The sequence below is a fragment of the Brienomyrus brachyistius genome, chromosome 3 (genome assembly GCF_023856365.1).
Source record: "Brienomyrus brachyistius isolate T26 chromosome 3, BBRACH_0.4, whole genome shotgun sequence".
Lineage (NCBI taxonomy): Eukaryota > Metazoa > Chordata > Actinopteri > Osteoglossiformes > Mormyridae > Brienomyrus > Brienomyrus brachyistius.
In genome coordinates, this window is record NC_064535.1 from 25875309 (window position 1) to 25895059 (window position 19751).

The 19751-nt window shown below is 46.9% G+C and overlaps 1 protein-coding gene across 15 annotated transcripts in view; it reads left to right on the forward strand.

The window, feature by feature from the left end:
- Positions 1–19751, forward strand: part of magi2a (membrane associated guanylate kinase, WW and PDZ domain containing 2a) — a 135311-nt gene that overhangs the window by 108042 nt on the left and 7518 nt on the right. For 6 of the 15 annotated variants that reach the window (XM_049008709.1, XM_049008714.1, XM_049008713.1 and 3 more), the window contains 10 exons: positions 2704–2735; positions 5632–5824; positions 8227–8268; positions 8981–9096; positions 9410–9602; positions 10707–10988; positions 12244–12429; positions 13456–13633; positions 14144–14354; positions 15334–15477. In XM_049008709.1, coding sequence (XP_048864666.1) covers positions 2704–2735; positions 5632–5824; positions 8227–8268; positions 8981–9096; positions 9410–9602; positions 10707–10988; positions 12244–12429; positions 13456–13633; positions 14144–14354; positions 15334–15477 — 1577 coding nt within the window. The remainder of the gene's footprint in view (positions 1–2703; positions 2736–5631; positions 5825–8226; positions 8269–8980; positions 9097–9409; positions 9603–10706; positions 10989–12243; positions 12430–13455; positions 13634–14143; positions 14355–15333; positions 15478–19751) is intronic. The other 9 variants (XM_049008711.1, XM_049008716.1, XM_049008721.1 and 6 more) reach the window with 4 other exon arrangements.

Sequence of the window (19751 nt, forward strand, 5' to 3'; positions counted from 1 at the left end):
AACTGTCAATCAGACACATGGTTCATGTTGGATTCACTTGCCTTTGCAAGCAGAAATTCGATTTTCTGTGCTAAGGGTTTACAGGACAGAGCTCATTCAAGAGAAATACTGCAGCTAAAGGGAATTATCGTAATTCATTTCTTGGTTTGGGAACAATAGGTCACAGAACATAACATCAAGTTATGAATTTTGTACTTTTTATTCTTTGTGCAGCAGATCTAGTTTGGCTACGGATGAAATGTAATTCTAAGCATATCTGAATGCAACAAATCTACCAAAGAAGTTTAGTTTTATCATGGTGTCGTCCAGAGTGTATTGCTCCAGAACAGTAATATTTCTCTCTAAAGTGATTAAACAGGAGTAATAAATGAGAGGTTCTGTGTGGCTCGGTAATAATGTCATTGTTGTTAGTCGAATGGGTTGACCATCAATACCTCAGGCACATCCACTTCTGTGCAGTGTCACAAAGATTCCGGCTTTGAAATGTCCTGGTTTCTTTCTGACCAATGATGAGAGCTTGGAAAGGTGGAGTGAAAAGAATGGTGTCAGCTGACAACTGCTGACTTGAATTTCATCCAGACTTTGGCTGGGTTTATGCTTGTGTAAAATGCAAATATGTGAAAAGGCATGTAATTGCAGGAAGGTGTGGGTTGCTTTTCCTCCATGTTTTAGAAAGATTAGTTTTATTTTTAAATCTGTCACTATTTGACTGGCTTCTTTGCAGTTATTGTTCTGAAGATTTCTCAACCTAACTAGGCAGAGTTTCCGGTTTCTCAGTGACATGGCGTAACAGCTAAACCGTTTTGGGGCGATGTGTGGCTCCATAGGTCAGGCCTCTGTGCCTCTGATTGGAAGGTCGCTGGTTAAAGTCCTTTGCCTGGCAGAGTGATTTCAGAGTGTAAGGCTCTTGACCAAGGACCTGTGTTACATTTGAAAGAAGAAGCCTTTGCTAAACTCGTGTTAAAATTTCTTATACCCTTGGATATATTTAGTTGGTAAGTGGTTATTTTTAAATGCCGTGCATCCCACCTACTGTTGATTAAGGGGATTGTTTAGTATAATTGAAGCATCAAGAAAACATTAGTTAAAGTGTGCGCAGTGCATGCAGGCAGTCCCTAATCTAACGCTGGCGATCTGCATTCCCTTATTTGTTCCTGAAGGGCATCAGTCTCGACACATGAAAGGCTGGGAGAGAAATTAAATCAGGGAAATGTGCAGTGCTGCCTCACGTTTCTGTTACTGCCATGCAGAAGCCATATTTGGCAGAAACTGATTAATTTTGATGAAGATAGTAGCTATTGCTTTGTTCTCACCGTTCAGAGAGGTTTATTTAATTTCGGCATTCATTTTGAGGTCTCTATTTTTTTTGCATTCAAGAGGTATGAGTAATTTTTGTTGCAGATAGCAATGGTATGTTATGGCTTTTTCAAGGATGTCAAGAAAAATAACATGCCTCTTAAAGACCATTTTCCAAATATATATATATATATATATATATATATATATATATATATTTGGCACTCCTCTTTAGTATATAGACATATTTAAAAATTAATAATTGAGAATTAAGAATAATTAATAACACTTTAACGCAGCAGATGGCATCATTGCTAAGGACGAATTTGATAAGAATTTGATGGTAGCTGGTTCCGGTCCCAGAAAGGCCTCCGCTATTGAATCTTTTGCCGGAATTTGTAAAATTTGCAGCTGGATGAAATGTTGAGGTAGAGTTTACTGCTGCTTTGACATCGCAGATGAATTCATACCGTGTGCTGTGTCTTACGGGTTTCTTTGCATTTGCCAAGGCTGTTGATCTTAGGGCTTGAACTGTTTGCATCCCTTCCGTCACGCATGGGTGACTCTTTTGACTAGTGAGTTATGAACGTGCCCGGAGCACGTCAAGTGATGTAATTCTGCTGAAAACAGATGCAATAACCCAGTGAATTAAGGTCTGTCACAAGGCAATTGCAAGATGAAACATCTACGGCTCTAAAACTGAGATTCTGGCAAATAGGAGGGAATTCCACTTATTAATGATCGCCTGTGGTAAACATCGCTCCAGTAATATGGATCAGATGTGACTGCTCTCAGAGGCAATCGTAGCTAAATCATAAGCATTAATACCTCTGTAAGCATCTTTATTATCTTTAGTAAGTACCTTTTGGGTTCAATCAAAAGTTCAGCTGGTCATATTTGTGCTGCACTCCCATCGCTTACAAAAACTGAATTTGCATTCTAATTATTTTTGCCTTGCAGTACTTATTGCCATATCGGCTGAAATGTAATCTAGTCCATTGACAAGAGACAGGTGCAGGCTGAATGTGGGGGAACGGCATACATTGGTAGCACATATGCCTTCGTTTGCGGAAGGACGCGGGAGGAGAAGGTTCGGGAGCTTCGGGCAAAGCCCTCGCTCGTCCCATCTCTGTGTTCTCACCATGAAATCTGTTTCATGGGGCTCTGGAACACAGCCGTTAGATTAGATGAAACACCCCCTCCATGTCACTGGATCCTGTTTTTCCAGACTTTCCCAGAGCCACCCAGAGCCCGTGTTGTGGAGTACTGCAGCTGACCTCCAGTGGTGACCTGTTTTGGCTTCACTGATCCTTCCTTTGTCTTTGTCATGAGGCAGATTGACCATTTCAATCTGATGTGAGAGCTGCACTGTTTTTTAGGCTAAATGTTTTTGTTCTCTCACTGCAGGTCACTTTTCACCCTGGAAGACCCCTAAACAGGTAAAAACCCAAGCCAGACCTGAGCCCTGACATCTACTCCGTGTGACGTGTTCCTAACTCTGACATTAACCGTAGATAGCCTGTGTCGCTGTGGTTATAGCTGCCCCGTTACGACTCACCCATTAACCGTAGCCGCTATGTGCTGTCGTCAATTAGCCCCTGCTGTAACCTGGCCCTTTCTTTGTCACCTGTGGGTCCCTTCTCTCCCCGTCACTAACAGATGAAGGGCTTGTAGTTCTTATGTGGCCTCATCATAGATGTGGAGTTACTAGATTGGTCCTGTGCTGTGAAGGCTGTGGGAACATGCACGTGATTTGCACCTCTAGATGTGATGGCACCGGACAATCTTTGTTAAAATAGTATGACTTTGAATTTGAATTTTGAAGTCGCTAAATATTTTGTAAATGATGGTGTTCAGTGTGTCCAATTCATACATAGAGTTCTATGGGTCGTAAAGAATTACATTAAACTGACCATTTCAACCAATCTAGCAATTCTTAATCTATGGAGCCAAAGCTTCCTCAGCATGCTTCCTCTGCTCTTCATCCTTGACCAGACCATCCGTTTCTGCTCCCTAAACATTATTAGGAGCGTTCACTCTCGCTCTCTCAGTTCCATTAAAATCACTGGGCTTTTACAAGCCTTCTCCTGAGAGCCGTACTTCAGTGAAAGCTGAATATCCAAGTGCTGTGCTTTCATACCTTCTCCTTCCTCATATGTGGTTTTCAGTTTTATCCGTTTATTCTGTTTGTTCTGCTTGTTTATTGGCCACAGTTAGATTTCTGCTCATGATGGTGCTTCTTGATTTCGTAAATGGTCTCAGTAATTCTGTCTCACTTCAGTCAAAGAGTTTTTTTTTAACAGTCAATATCAAGCGGCGAGCACGCCAGTAGTTCATCAAGCGCCAAGATAAAGCTGAATCATGATGCCTGGGCGTGAAACTAAATGGAGTTGAAGCTAGCGTTCACCTTTATGGCGAATAGCGAGAGGAACGCAAGGGTTACAAGGGTGGAAAACCCACCTCCAGCAGTAGAGGAGATTCATCACCACACCTCCAGCTGCATCTGCGGAAAACCTTCCGGCTGCGTTCCAGAGACTTCACCTTTCATTAGGTCCCGGAGGAAGGAACATGCTTTTGAAGGAAGGCCATATTTGTTTCTTAGTGGTCATAAAGAATTCCTCCATTCCACCACTGCGCTGCTAAGCTGCCTGACTGATAACTTGAATTGCTCTCACAGTGTGTCAGTGTCAATTGAGCCCAACCTCTCCATTCCTCTGCCTATGCTTTTGGGGTCACCTCCCACCGGCACATTTGACTTCCATCACCTCCGTGTTCATCTTTCTGGCTTTGGCTGTATGCTGCCAGCCGCTTCTCTATTACCTCTAGTTCCTGTTACAGCCCCCCAGCCAGACTAATAGAAATGAAAAAGGAACACATTACTGAGCAAGTGAGGGAGACTAACAGAGATGTGACAATCCTGAAGCAAGCAGGAAAACAAAGGAATGATTATTTTGTTCCAGCTGTGGGGGAAGAACTCTCATGGTTGAGATGGGCTTCTTGGCCAAATGCAGTCACGGTATTTTCTCCGATTCCACCGCTGTTTTGCAAACACCACTGGGGACCACACTGTGACTTTCTGTTGCCTCAACAGCAATGGCCAAGCTGGTGGATGAAGAGGGTCTTATTTAACCAGGCTGACATCCTAGGTCATATGTGCTCCTCTCCATGGTAACAGCAGGACATACAAATGAAGAAGACCCAACTACTACCCCTCACTGGCCACAACTCAAAATTTTAACTGCACTTCCTGGAGCAAGTGGGGCCAAAAAATCACCAAGCAGAACCTGTTCGGATCAAAAACAAGTTTGTTTTAGACTGCACTAGAACCACCTTAAATGTTTGATATCATAACACTGGCGTGGTTATTCTTTGCTGGAGCTGGTGCTGTGGCCCGGGACCACCGAAGAAGGACCGTGATGTGTAACTGTCTCTCTTCGTGGTTGTTTGAGAGACTCTGACAAGTAGCAGCAGAAGAAGCAGAAGACAAGCAGTCGCTAATGGAGTCACTTGCCGAGGCTTTTTTGGCTGCGTTTCCTGCGCACGCAGTGTCTCGCTGATGTTCAAGTAGAGCGCTGTTGATAATCTTCAGACTTCCGTCTCGTTGGATAATGGGAGGAAAAGAAACCAGAGACTCTGCGTGTGTTGAGATGTATACTACCCGATGGACTGACATGATTAATGCTCTCACCAAGCCATGGTGTAAAAAAATCACTTGAGTTAGTTTTGCCTTTTTTCCCCCTCTAGCTCTTCACCTTCAACTTTTAAGCACACCAGCACCATTCCGTGAATGCACTCATTGCGCCATGGATGTTCATCAGAGGCAGACCTTTGGAGCTCTCTGCTGGAATTTTTTTAACTACCTGGCCAGCCATTTGGTTTGAGGGGGTTTCATTAGGCAGGGCACATTGCTAAATGACACATGTAGACCTATATTTCCTTCCGCTTAGTAACCACAAGTTCCAATACGAGTGGATCCCAGTCCTGCACACATTCTGCAATACCTAGTAGAGGAAGTTCTGGTAGCAGTGGACTGGTCTGGGTGACTGGGCAGCCTGGAGCTGCAGGAATTGAGCCATGAGAGGACAAAGCTCAGCACTTCTCAAGTAACGAACTGTGCTGCCGAAAATCGGGCCAAGCAAACCAGGGGTGTCGGAACATGTTGCCAGGATGATCCCGAACCTTGGAGAAACGACCTCAGGTGTTTCTGTTGAGTACCACCTGCCCTCAGGGCTTCGCCAGTCAGGGGGCCATCATGGAGGTCAGGGTGTCCCTCGCACCCCACCTGGGAACAGACCACTCGGGATGGTAACTGAATGAATGCCGATGTGTTTGCAGGTGCTGGAGCAGTGGGACCTCCAGGGCAGCCCCCAGACCAGCCTCTCTGCCCCTGTCCTCCCCCAGAGCACCCCATTCCCAACCCACCACCTGCACAGGGCCTCGGTCCCCGACTCGGCCGAGGGCTTTGATCTGAACAAGCCTGACCCCTATGACCTCTATGAGAAGTCCCGAGCTATCTATGAGAGTAGGCGTAAGTAACCACCCACCGTTTAATGCTCATGTTCCAGCTGGTGGCACGCCCACACACCTCATTGGATCTCATTGGCCAGTATGAACAGCATCTCTGATGCTTCTGTTGACATTAGGGTGGTCGATGAGAAGAAGCCCTACTGTGATTGTTGTGTTTGTAGTTGAGAATCTTGGTGAAATCAATGCAAAGAAGAGCAAATTTGTCCACAGAAGGGCTCAAGGGATTCGGAGTCAGTTAAAGTTTACTTGTATAGCTGGAACATCTTTGTTCTAAAGAGGTGAAACATCTATTCATCTATTCAAACATTATATCGGAACCAGCTGTTCGGCTCGGTTCAGCTTTGACGAAATATTTCCTTTCCTGTAATACTGAATACATTCCTCTTCCTGGCTTGTTTTCTAGCATGTAAGGCACCGGTTGTGTCCCCACTCTTCACATTCATCTATTTATCTGTAAAATAAGCCATCCTGTGCGAGCGCTTCTTTCGCACGAGAAATGAATGTTAGAAAAGTTAGAAAGCTGAGAAACTTACCAGGAAATAGATCATAGCTGCAGGTGGAAGATAAGAGAAGGTTTCGAACTGAACTACAAGTGGAAGACTATCAGGAGGGTTAGATCAGAACTGTAACTGGAAAGCTATGAGGAGGGTTAGATCAGAATTAACAATTAGCTATGACGATAGCTGGGTTGTCCTTATGAGTCTAGCATACTTGGGGAATGGTACCACTGCTGACTAGTGAGACGTGTATGGGATGTGTGGCACATTAAAAGACTCTGAAGAGTCCTTGTGGTCTAGTAAGGTGGATATTCTTGGGATTGTGCTAATTCTGGCTGGGATCTTACTTTCCACTCTTCTCTCCCGAAGCACTCCCAGAAGAGACAGTGGTGTTTTTTTACACACTATAATGAGGGACTCTCCTTTATCTGTTTGACACAAGTAAACCAACATCACCTTTTTTTCTCTTTAACTGCGGCCCCAGAAATAAAATAGAGACAAGAATACCGTTATGACACCTTAACATAATGTGCATTACATAAAAAGCTCTTATTCATTTGCATATGTGGTTCACTGGTTGCTTGGGTGAATGCCCCCACGTTACCTATATTTATATAACTTTATATGTAACTGCTTTTCCATTTTGAATCTCTGGTGTAACTACACTTTGATTCAGGGTTGCTGCATTTGCTTTCTTGGTTGCTATTGGGTGACACCAGTACTGTAACTCGGATGGTACAGTGGCAGCGACTTGGGCAGAACCTTGTTCCTCGCTGTGGGTGGGGAAAGACCCTGTGGTAATGTTATGTAAGGTGAATGTTTGTGGAGGTGACAGGTGCGTCTAGGGCAGTGTTTCCCCACCCAGTTCTCGGGGACCCACAGGTGGTCCACGTTTTTGCTCCCTCCCAGCTCCTTGCCACATTTCTGCTCCTGCCAGAAAGTCCCGCACCATGACCACCACATACACAAAGTCAGCAGAATTGGGTCCCAAGCATAGTATGCTACCCATAGATGTATCCGTGGTGACCATAGGCTCCACCTCAGCCTCACTGTCATGTGGATTGGCGTCGGTACGCACACACTAAAGGTTTGCTTTTTATTTTCTTGTATCGGATGCATCTGGTTCTTTAGCAGACGCATGTGCTCAGAAGATGAAAATAATCTGGATTTGTATATTACTCATTTGAAGGTAAAGGCACACCTCGTTCTGATTGACGGAATCCGAGTCTGTTTGTACCTTCTGTCTCATCTTAAACCGCAATGACAAAACACGTGCCATTTTTTTAATTCTGGTTTTAAGATCTCAAGAAGATTCCCGGTTGGTTGGGGTTCACACCCTGGTATAGTGTGTTACATACAGTCTGTACCATCGGGGTCATGCCACATTCTGCGATGAACTTCTGAGCCCTATAATGAATGATACACCTGGAGCAGCAGGCAGGAGGAATGGGCACACAGCCCCAAGACAAACGTGCGCTGTATGTGGGTTCCGTGGTGAATTTCTGTCAGGCTTCGTTGCGTCTTTTCTGTGTCTTCAAACAGTGGTCTCGGGGAAACCAAAGTTTTATAAAAAAAAAACATAAATGTAGTAATCTTTTTAATAACAGGCTGGAACTGGGAAGACTTCCGTAGCTTAGAGGAATTTTGGGGTGCATTGGAGATGATGAATTTGCTGCTGAGTTGTTTGCTACTGTCACATGTCCTTTGTCGACGTGAACGTTATGCAGCAGTAAACTGTCCAGACTTTCCATGAGAGCCCTGGGTGACGCGTGCATGAAATTTTTGTTTGAATGCTTGCCTCTATTGCTGGTGAGGGTTCCTCGCGATTCTGTTCGCCCCCCCCCCCACGTCCCCTCCCTCACCCGGTCGTCACACTTACCGTCACTCTTACTCTGTCTCCATGCAGAGCCGGGGCTGCCCCGAACAGCGTTTCGAGTGGATCCTGCGGGCAAGTACCCCGTCATGCTGTGGCCATGCCGTCGTCATACCTTTTCCAGTTCACTCAAACGCTCAGCCACCTTCTCAGTTGGACTGTTCCAAGGCTTTCTTGTCATCTCGTGATTCCCTTTGAACTGAACATTAGTTTTCATTGCTGCGATATCGTTTCTTTTTTTGTCCATTAGCCATTGAAGCCACTGTCCCGTTTACGATCCTGCTTTTTACACTCGCAGTCGCCCATGTCTCTTACACAAAGCTTCCCTAACATTGTGTCTCTATGCATCAGTTTATTTGCACCAAAGCTTCTGACCCAAGCTTTATGTTTCCATGAAGGGGGCAAGTCTTTGGATTTAGTCTCGGAAAATTGACTTTGACATACTTTGACTTTCATATCTTGCAGTGGCCATAAATGCAGTCTTTATTCTGGTCAAATGGGAAGTACAGTCAGCCTGGTAAATTAGATCTACAGGTCAATTGTCATGGACATTATAGCTCAGTATATGCAGCGAGGTTTGAGGAGAACTGGACCAGCCATAAGTCATGCCTGTAGTTTCTAACCACATTTAACAGGCCAGCACATATTGTGTGTGTGAAGGTGACCTCCCGTTGTTTATATTCCATGGGAATGGTAGTTTCCACATCTGAGACTCTGATTGCAATGACCCTCACATCCAAGGAAGTCAAAGAAACATGTTGACGTGACCATGGTGCTGTTGTGCCAGGGCCCGAGTACCTGGAACTGGACGTCCACCTGCGCCGGCAGAAGTCCGGCTTCGGATTCCGGATCCTGGGAGGTGACGAGGCGGGGCAGGCTGTGAGTCCGGAGGCTCGCGACAAGGCTCGTATGGGACGGGCTTGAAACCCTGTCGATTTTTCTGACTAATTCATCGCACCCCAGAAGCAACCGTAACACTCAGCTCTCTGTTCCCCATCACACGAAACTTGTAAAGTAGCGATATTTCAGTGGACGAATCACAAGGGATGGATCAGCGATACTTTCGTCATCATTCCATGATCTTCCCTGTCCTTCACTCTATTGAACACACTCTCTTGAGTGTATAAGTCATTCTGATTCTCTTCACATCTCACCCATGACCTTTGACCCATGAAGTGTCCTGGGTGAGCATGTTAACCCTCATTTCCATCCACAGATCTTGATTGGGGCAATCATCGAGAAGAGCCCAGCAGATCGGGATGGGCGGCTGCGGCCGGGTGACGAACTGGTGTTTGTAGATGGTGTCCCAGTGCTGGGGAAGACACACCGGCACGTCATTGACTTGATGCATGCGGCCGCCCGCAACGGACAGGTCAACCTAACTGTACGGAGGAGAATCCAGGGAACAGGTGAGCAGTCAGAGTTTGATGTTGTGCTGAGGGTCGCACCTGAAAGTACATGACAAATTAGACATGCGTACGTCCTCTCAGCCTGTTAGCCTTCTGGTCCTCCTGCTGGACCTGACCTATTACGATGACACTTGAAATTCTCAGTGGACTGCCGTGAAGAACTCTACCCGACTTAGTCCCGAGACGTGACATTTGTGCAGCCGCTTTGTTGAAGGTGTACGACGTGCCCCTGGTCTTTTGCAAGTTTATCCTGAGATGCCCTGGCTATGATTGGCATTAAGGATTATGCAGCGATCCCTCAGGGGGTTGTTAATATACCCTTTCATCCACCTGCTGGTTCACCTGTGAGGCTCCTGTAGGAGCTGACTGATAACAGCTCCAGTTCCAGCAACAAGCACATGCACCCAGCTGTGACTGGGCTGGCCTCCCGCCTCCCTTTAGCTTCCAGCCCTTCCTTTCTCTCACTCAGTTTTTCTCCAACCTTCTGGGTGTTCTCCTCACTTGAGCTGTCAGGTAAAGAGCGGTGGGATTCCTCATGATGATTGCAAGTCCTTGGTGCGTCTCCTCATTACTGCGCCCTGCTGCTCCTTTTGTCAGCCTCTGAGGCTTGGGAGCACACTGTGGCTCCCTTCCTGACTCTGCCCCACAGCGCAAGCAGGACTCTCCCCCCTGGCTTACCTGCCTCCTTCAGGGTCCATCCTCGTCAGTTGATTAAGAGGGACACTCCTAGAGATGTCGAAGGAGCTCTGAGATTTGTGAAGCTGTGTTTTATTACATTTGCATTTATTTATTTATCAGGCACTTTTGTCCAAAGCAGCGTGCAAGTGAGACAAGCATTATTACCATTGAATTTTGATCAGTAGATAGCCAAACACAAACTGGATGAGGAGGAGATTTACAATTTGCTGCCCTTCAGAAATCATTCAGAAATTTTCTTTGATTAAGCGGCTGATTTCATTTGCAGTGATTGCAAGGTTTATTTTATTATGTTTATGTAGATTTAATCTTAAACAGTCACTAGTCTGTGTGAGATCCAGAATTTTCAGTTAGCAGGATTGTAACTCCTTGGATGACTCATCCTCAGTGCTCTGTTTGAATCACTAGCGCCACCTACCAGCGAACCCTGTCCTGAGAATGGTCGGAGCCCGGGCTCCGTATCCACACAGCACAGTTCCCCCCGGAGCGACTTTGCCTCCAGCTCCTTGCCCAGCAACCTCGCTGGGGCCATCGCCCCGGGGCCGGCCACGGGCTGTGGCCCCACTCCGGAAGCCTCGCCTCCCCAGGGTGCACAGACCAGCGACGTGGTGATCCATCGCAAGGAGAACGAGGGCTTCGGCTTCGTCATCATCAGCTCGCTAAACCGCCCAGAGTCCAACGTGACCATCAGTAAGTATCCCCAGGGTTAGGCGTTGCCATGGCGTCTCCTTGGTCACAGCTGGAGAACTCACAAGTGCGGGTTCCTCTCCATTAGCTGTCGACTATTAGCACAGGAGGTCATCTGACTTTCTTCAGCAAATGTGGGTAATTAATCAATTAAAATGTGGGGTGCAAGGTTTAAGAAACAGGCTGAATGCACCTGCATGCCCTATTCCACACAGTGCCCATTTATACATTTAAACATATATATATATACATACACACACACACACACATTGGCATACCTATCTAAATAGGGACCTTCCATTCATTTCTATGGGCAAAACACTAATTCCAATCACGACACCCTTAACCTCTACCTAGCCCTAATCTTAACCATAAGTAACCAACCAAAATACAAGACTTTTGGCATTTTTAGTTCACAGAATTCACAGATTTTTATAAAATAGAGTTTTCCCATATGGGGACCGGGAAACGGGTATTCATCACGTTGTGGGGACATTTGGTCCCCACAAGGTAAGGTATACCTGGACCTTAATTTATGTGTATATTTATGGCACAACTACAGTAATGTTGTACATGTATAATCTGTCCCACTTGGGGGAGTCCATTCACCCAGCCACTTTACTCCAGTGCAATCTGTGGATGCCAGGCGAGTTAAATGGCCACAATCATCTGTGTCTCTTTATGAGACCCGTGATCTCGTTACTGATATCATGCTGACTTCTAGTGTGGGATCACATTTTACAATATGTTCAGAGCCTATTTATCAATGTGCTATTCTATATATGTGCCCCGGTGAGACAGCTTCCCATATCTCTCCAATCCAAACAAGGAGGACGTTTGTGGGGAGTTTGACAGGGACTCCATTCAGTGCCAGTCAGCACAAATCAGCAGTAAATTAAACTCCACCACGCTCAAAAATCCAGATGGGACAGATGGGAGAAATCGCATCTTTTCATATGCAGTATTTCTCATGCTTTTGTAAGTTTTTATATGAACCAATCCCCAAGCACCTGAATGTGGAGTCCATATTCATACTTGCACAAAAGCGATCAAAAGAGTGGAAGGAGATCCTGGCAGTATAGCTTTTCTTTGCTCTGTATGCAATATTCAGCAGCTTTTCACTGTCCTCCTGTCAGCTTCTGGACATGTGCTTCTTGGACATGTACTTTTATATTGATGAATGAGAATATTGAGTAGAGGTTCTCTTGCTTAATTGAGCCGTGTGTGTCTGTTCCTGTGCACGTGGCCGCCCGCTCAGCCGTGCCCCACAAGATTGGCCGCATCATCGAAGCCAGCCCGGCCGACCGCTGCGGTAAGCTGAAGGTGGGGGACCGCATCCTGGCCGTCAACACGCAGTCCATCGTTGACATGCCACATGCCGACATCGTCAAGCTGATCAAGGACGCCGGGCTCAGCGTCACGCTGCGCATCATTCCGCAGGAGGGTGAGTGTGGCGGCACGTGCCCTCATCACAGAGGGGTGGACACACTGGGGAGGGGGTCTCTGCATTTATTTAGCAGATTCTCGACTGATAGGGTCAGGCAGTCCCTGGAGCGATGCAGGTTAAGGGCCTTGTTCAAAGGCCCAATAGTGACTTCGAGATTTGAACCAGTGACTTTCCAGTCATAACCCAGTGAGCGATACACCAACACACATAGAGTGTTTATTCCTCTGTTTGGGAATTTACCTTAATTTCCAGGTGAGAATGTAGAGTGTTTATTCCTCTGTTGGGGGATATAGTTTAATTTCCTGCTGGGAATGTAGAGTGTTTATTCTTCTGATTGGGATTGTGGCTTACTTTCCTGCTGGGAATATAGAGTGTTTATTCTTCTGATTGGGAATGTCACTTACTTTCCTGCTGGGAATATATAGTGTTTTTTGTTCTGTATGGTAATGTGGCTTAATTTCCTTCTGGGAATATGGAGTGATTATTTTTCTTTATGGGAATGTGGCTTGATTTACTGCTGGGAATATAGAGTGTTTATTCTGCTGTATGGGAATGTGGCTTGATTTACTGCTGGGAATATAGTTTTTATTTCTCTGTTTGGGAATGTGGCTTAATTTCTTGCTGGGAATATAAAGTGTTTATTCTTCTGTATGGTAATGTGGCTTGATTTCCTGCTGGGAATATAGAGTGTTTATTCTGCTGTATGGGAATGTGGCTTGATTTACTGCTGGGAATATGGAGTAATTATTTCTCTGTTTGGGAATGTGGCTTAATTTCCTGCTGGGAATATAAAGTGTTTATTCTTCTGTTTGGGAATGTAGCTTAATTTCCTTTTGGGAAAATAGAGCATTTATTCTTCTGATTGGGAATGTTGAAAAGGCCGAGGTTTAACATTCCAGTGTGGGAATGTAGAAACTGTTTGTTTGTTTACGGATGGGAATAGAGACAGTGATGATGCTTCTGCACGGAGCATAAGAGAGCCCTGAGTCACAGTGTATGGTATGTGCTGTGCTCCCCTTCCAGAGATAAGCAGCCCACCCTCAGCCCCCAGCTCAGAGAAGCAAAGTCCTATGGCCCAGCAGCACAGCCCCATAGCCCAGCCCAGCTCGGCACCCCAGACCAGCCCGGTAGCCCAGCACAACCCGGTCACGCAGGCTCCAGCTGCAGCCCCACCTCCTCAGCTCTATAGCCACGATGGCAGGTAAGGTCAACCCGTTCAATAGTAACGCTGTTGTGTTTACTACGGTTAAGGAAGGGCTGCTTTTTGGCATTAAGTGTGTGAAACTGGCCTTGTGGATTCCTGGTTTAGGCTCTCTGATGATTTATGGGACCAAGTCTGTCCAGTTTGTTGTGTGTTCTTCAGCTTACCTCTTACAGACTCCTAAATTATTTATTTGTTTCACGCCTTTGAGCAGATTTTAAATCATTTATGAAGCTTGGCTTTGGGAACTGTTTAATGCAATATGGATATCCCTTCTTTTAGGTTCCCCAGCCTTTTGAATCGAATGGTCCAGCTTTTATTTTTGTTTTTTTCCAAGCTGTCGGAGGAAAGTAGTTGGTTTTACCCCCTAGTACCCTGCAACTGGCTTGGGGCTAATTCAGCCGAGTCTGTGCCAGAAAGGCAGGCCTGACTATTGTGGTTGTGCTTGACAGCAGGCGAGGCCTGTAAAGAGGTTCCATGACGCCCTTTTTTACGGGAGTTGTCTGGCAGCTACAGGTCGGAGGTGAAAGCGAGGCAGGATGTCAAACCAGACGTTCAGCAGCCCCCGTACACCGACTACCGCCAACCTCCCGTGGACTACCGACACCCCCCAGTGGTGGACTATCGGCAGCCATCCACACTCGACTACAGGCACCCGCCCCTGATGGACTACAGACCCGATGGCCGACAGTTCCCCATCTCTGACTACAGACAGCCCCAGGTGAGAATACAGTTCATAATCCGGGACAACAGACAGTCACAGTTGAGGATGCAATTTAATAACCCGGACGTCAGACAGTCTCAGGTGGACGGATGATTTAACAAGAAGAACGACGGGGAGTTGCAAGTGAGAATGCAATTTAATGATCCAAGATGACAGAGCATCAGGGTTGAGAGTAATTCAGTAATTCCTGCCTGTATGTTGTGGACATCTGCAGTACTGAATACAAAGAGGAAACAAACTAAACCATGCATCTTAATAGTCATGCGTCGCTTAATGATGGAGATACGTTCTGAGAAATGCGTTGTTTTAGGCGATTTCGTTCTTGTGCAATGTACTTAGACAAACCTACACAGTAGACCCTACTACACACCTACTGTAGGCTATATACTGTAGCCTAAATAACAATAAATACTTTTATACGACTTGCCGCACAGTAGGTTTGTTTACGGGAGCATCACCACAAACATGTGAGTAATGCATTGTGACATGACATCACAATGTCGATAGGCGGCAGGAATTTTTCTACTCCATTATCATATTATGGGAGCGCTGTCGTATATGCGGTCTATTGTTGGCCGAAACATAGTTAGGTCACGCTGTGGGGTAGGTCAGTCTCTTCAGGGGCCACACAGGATCCACTGCGTCTGATACCTTGACATGTGTCCTCACTAGCCTGTCATGTGAGCGGCCAGCCGAATGTGTGACTGAGGCATGTCAGTGCATAAATCCCAGGTTAGTCAAGCCATGCCCTCTGGGTAAAAACAGACCAGAAGAATCCTGTTATTTATCCAGTCAGACCAAGCTAACGAAACATGAACAAGCTCAGAGTTGCATCTGGTTGAGGCTGGTTGAGGCTTAGAAGCAGCCTTGCTTATCCAGGCACACAGACATGTAATAGCGCGTGAGTGCATCACGCTTGAACCGGAACAATGTTTTGTTGCCGGCGCTAAAACCATCACTCCACCCGCTGCCACAGGACTTTGACTTCTTCACCGTGGAGCTGGAGAAGAGCGTGAAAGGATTCGGCTTCAGCATCCGCGGCGGGCGGGAATACAAGATGGACCTGTTCGTGCTGAGGCTGGCCGAAGACGGACCTGCCGTCCGCAATGGAAGGATGAGGGTGAGACGACATCACCCCCAACCCCCCCCCAAACAGATTTACCCCATCACCTTGCTCGGGGCTAAGCTGCTGAGTAATCGTCTTAATTGAGCGATGATTATTGCACGTCTGTTATGACCCTGTGCCTTGCACTGGTAATTCATTGATCAAAGCAACCAGCCCTGTAAATAATGGCTAGAAGACTGTACCATGTGGTGTGGAGGGGGGCATTGTGCTCTTCTGCCTTCTGCTGATACGCCTCCTTACTTCCCTCTCCGTAATACTTTAGGAAATTCTGCATTCTGTCCTTTCACAGCATATTAACACATTCCTGCTATCTGTGCTGGAAGGGTAGCTGCTTAGTAACCAGGCCTCAGATTCAGTATGCAGTCATTTTTATCTCTGAACAACCAGGAGAATATTTAGAAGCACCTGTGCTTAAAGAAGAGCATGATTATCATCTGAAAACAAGCCCGTTACCCTTTATAATCAGCTTAATGGGCCTGGCATTTCCTCCCTGGCTTCATCATGGTGTCTAAATGCTGTGTTAAATAGTGTTGTGTTTTTTTTTTTTTTGGCTCCCGTAGTAACTTCGTTTTTTGATATCTGGGCAACAGCAGGGGATGGGATTAGATACTGCTCCGCGGAAGGAATCGCACGACATCCATCCGTCGGCACTCTTTCACTCTGGATCATCCTCCTCCTCCATAGTGATGTCAGGGAAGCCGTCATTTTTTATCCGTAATGAACCTGTCAGGGATAACGCCTCTAAAATACCCTTGAGGAATATCATTCTCCCACCGCTGAGCACTAGTAAATGCAGGCCCGCCAGTCCGTTACCGGAGCCAGCAGAGTGGAGATGAAGGATTGGCTGAATTTCATCTCCTCTCCTCTTCAGTGGGGCTAATGAGATTTATATCCCCGGTAATCATTTCTGGAAAGGCTGCTAAAAAGTGTTAACTCCGGAATTTAAACTCCGACCCTGAGCACACGCCTCTCTACACTGCCTTAAAGGCTTCCCAATCGCCCAGTGTCGGTCTTGTCGGGGTTGGGTCATTAATAAGTCTTCTTGACAGCTTATCTCTGCAATTGTGTCCAAATTATTCAACATTGTCCTATTTAAAAGCTGTGGAATGAACAGTTTTGATTAAAAGCTGTTTAAATCGTGGCTTTTTTGTAGGAGGGGAAAAAATATCGCAGTTTTTTTTTTTTTTTGCGTAGTTTATCTTCTGTGCATTGATATGCATGCATTAGTGTGGTAATTTTTCAAAATTGGCAAGGGTCAATGATGCAAAATACAAATGATGTAGACGAAAATAATTGTTGATATATGTATATTCGTTTGCCTGATTAGTTGCCTAATTGTGTTTAGGGCTGGAAATAATTGCATTTCGATTATATTTACATTTTACACAGCGTCCCAGCATTTTTGGAAACAGGGTTGTGAATAATCGTTAGTCACAAGTTTAATATGGCAGGCCACACGAGTCCTGGTATGTTTTTGAGCGTTGGGTGTTTAATAGGCAAGGCATCCAGTGTCTCACCTCTAGTTAAATGAGAGCAGCCTCCCTCGGAACGCCAGCCCCCACTAATGGGGGAACCCATTGTGCTGATTATGCTGATCAGGCCACCGGTGCATGCCGAAGCATGTCCATTGTGCGTCAGTAAAGTGCGTCATCCCTCCCTTGCTCCATCATTCCCACCCCCCTTGTCCTCTGAGAGTCATTCCTCCATAGATACGCCCTCCTTGACCATGTGGAACCTTCCTGGACTCGTCCCTTATGGATTCCTCCCCCACTTTTTTTTCTTTAATCCAGCTATTTACTGGACTTGGTGTTTCTGTGATACTGAGAAATTGCCAATTGCTTTTCTGGTGTATTAATTAAAAATGGAAAACAGCACATGCCAAACCCCGCCCCCCCATGCCTGGTGACACCGACCATTCCTCACTGCCCAAACTGTGACTGGCGCACAGTCACAAACAGCTGCATTAATTAATGCAGAGCTATATAGGTTTCGATTTTAAAGATTTATATGCGCCATAAATGTATTATTATTTATGCATAAAATAAATTGCGGTCGTAATGGAATAATAGCCTAATAATAATATTTATATTGTTTTTTTTTATTATCTTTAACTTTCATAACTGTTTCAGACACCGTAGAACAATGCATTTTTTATTGCACTAATTAATTTTAATTTTCTATGAATTGCTAATTCTATCATAATATTAAAATGTATTTGATCTCAAGATTAAACTTAAAGCTCATTATATCTTAAATATAACCACAGAAGTAGGTGAAACAAGGTTAAACAAGTTATGTTATCTGTGACAGTGTTTTTGATCCTCTGGTGGTCAAAGTAATTTCTCTCCCACAGTCCGGCATTACGGAAACCTATACCGGCTGATGTATTTTGATTAGATTGCCCTGGGATCACCCCTGAGCCTTTGGCCCTAGGAGCCTAATTGCTCCTGCTCAGAAATGTTAGGTCATGTGGAAGTTCAGCAGTGACACGTCGACACAACGGCAGCATCTCAGTTAATCAGTGACAAACACGCTGTTTCTCTTCACCAGCTGTTTTATGCATAAACTGACTCAGCCTGACAAAAATTTGACAAAACAATTTTCTTTCCACATCTCAGCCAGTTATTTAACCTCTTCCACTGCTGGCCTGAAAAGTGAGTGATATCGTGGGAGGCTCTTTGGTCAGAACGGCGGGTAGATCCACATGATATGCGGGTTGGAAAGGGAAGGAGCACTTTAAAGCTGGTGTTTCCTTTTCAGGATTAACAGGCCCGAGGCAGGGAAAGGGACAACAGAGCGAAGCATAAATGCAGCAATCAAGGGCACATGCAGTTTCTGTGAACAGGAAACATGAAAGTCGGCAGCCGCCTTTGGAGGGCAAACCACAGGGCATACCACAGGCATACCGCAGGGCATACCACAGGGCATACCACAGGGCGTACCACAGGGCATACCACAGGGCATACCGCAGGGCATACCGCAGGGCATACCACAGGGCATACCGCAGGGCATACCGCAGGGCATACCGCAGGGCATACCACAGGGCGTACCACAGGGCGTACCACAGGGCGTACCACAGGGCATACCACAGGCATACCGCAGGGCGTACCACAGGGCATACCACAGGGCGTACCGCAGGGCATACCGCAGGGCATACCGCAGGGCATACCACAGGGCATACCACAGGGCGTACCACAGGGCGTACCACAGGGCGTACCACAGGCATACCGCAGGGCATACCACAGGGCATACCACAGGGCATACCGCAGGGCATACCACAGGGCATACCACAGGGCATACCGCAGGGCATACCACAGGGCATACCACAGGGCATACCGCAGGGCGTACCACAGGGCATACCGCAGGGCGTACCACAGGGCATACCACAGGGCATACCACAGGGCGTACCGCAGGGCATACCACAGGGCATACCACAGGCTTACCGCAGGGCGTACCGCAGGGCATACCACAGGGCATACCACAGGCATACCGCAGGGCGTACCGCAGGGCGTACCGCAGGGCATACCACAGGGCATACCGCAGGGCATACCGCAGGGCATACAACAGGCTTACCGCAGGGCATACCGCAGGGCATACCACAGGCATACCGCAGGGCGTACCGCAGGGCATACCGCAGGGCATACCGCAGGGCATACCGCAGGGCGTACCGCAGGGCATACCACAGGCATACCGCAGGGCGTACCGCAGGGCATACCGCAGGGCGTACCACAGGGCATACCGCAGGGCATACCGCAGGGCATACCACAGGCGTACCGCAGGGCATACCGCAGGGCGTACCGCAGGGCATACCGCAGGGCGTACCGCAGGGCATACCACAGGCTTACCGCAGGGCGTACCGCAGGGCGTACCACAGGGCATACCGCAGGGCGTACAGCAGGGCGTACCACCGGGCGTACCGCAGGGCATACCGCAGGGCATACAGCAGGGCATACAGCAGGGCATACCACCGGGCGTACCACAGGCATACCGCAGGGCATACCACAGGGCATACCGCAGGGCATACCGCAGGGCATACCGCAGGGCAAACCACAGGGCATACCGCAGGGCATACAGCAGGGCATACCGCAGGGCATACCACAGGGCATACCGCAGGGCATACCGCAGGGCATACCACAGGGCATACCGCAGGGCATACCGCAGGGCATACTGCAGGGCATACCGCAGGGCATACTGGTTTTTGGGCTAGGTTCAGGACTGGATTCTGGGCCAAGTTCTGTGCCGGGTTTTGTACTGGTTTCTGCGAGAGG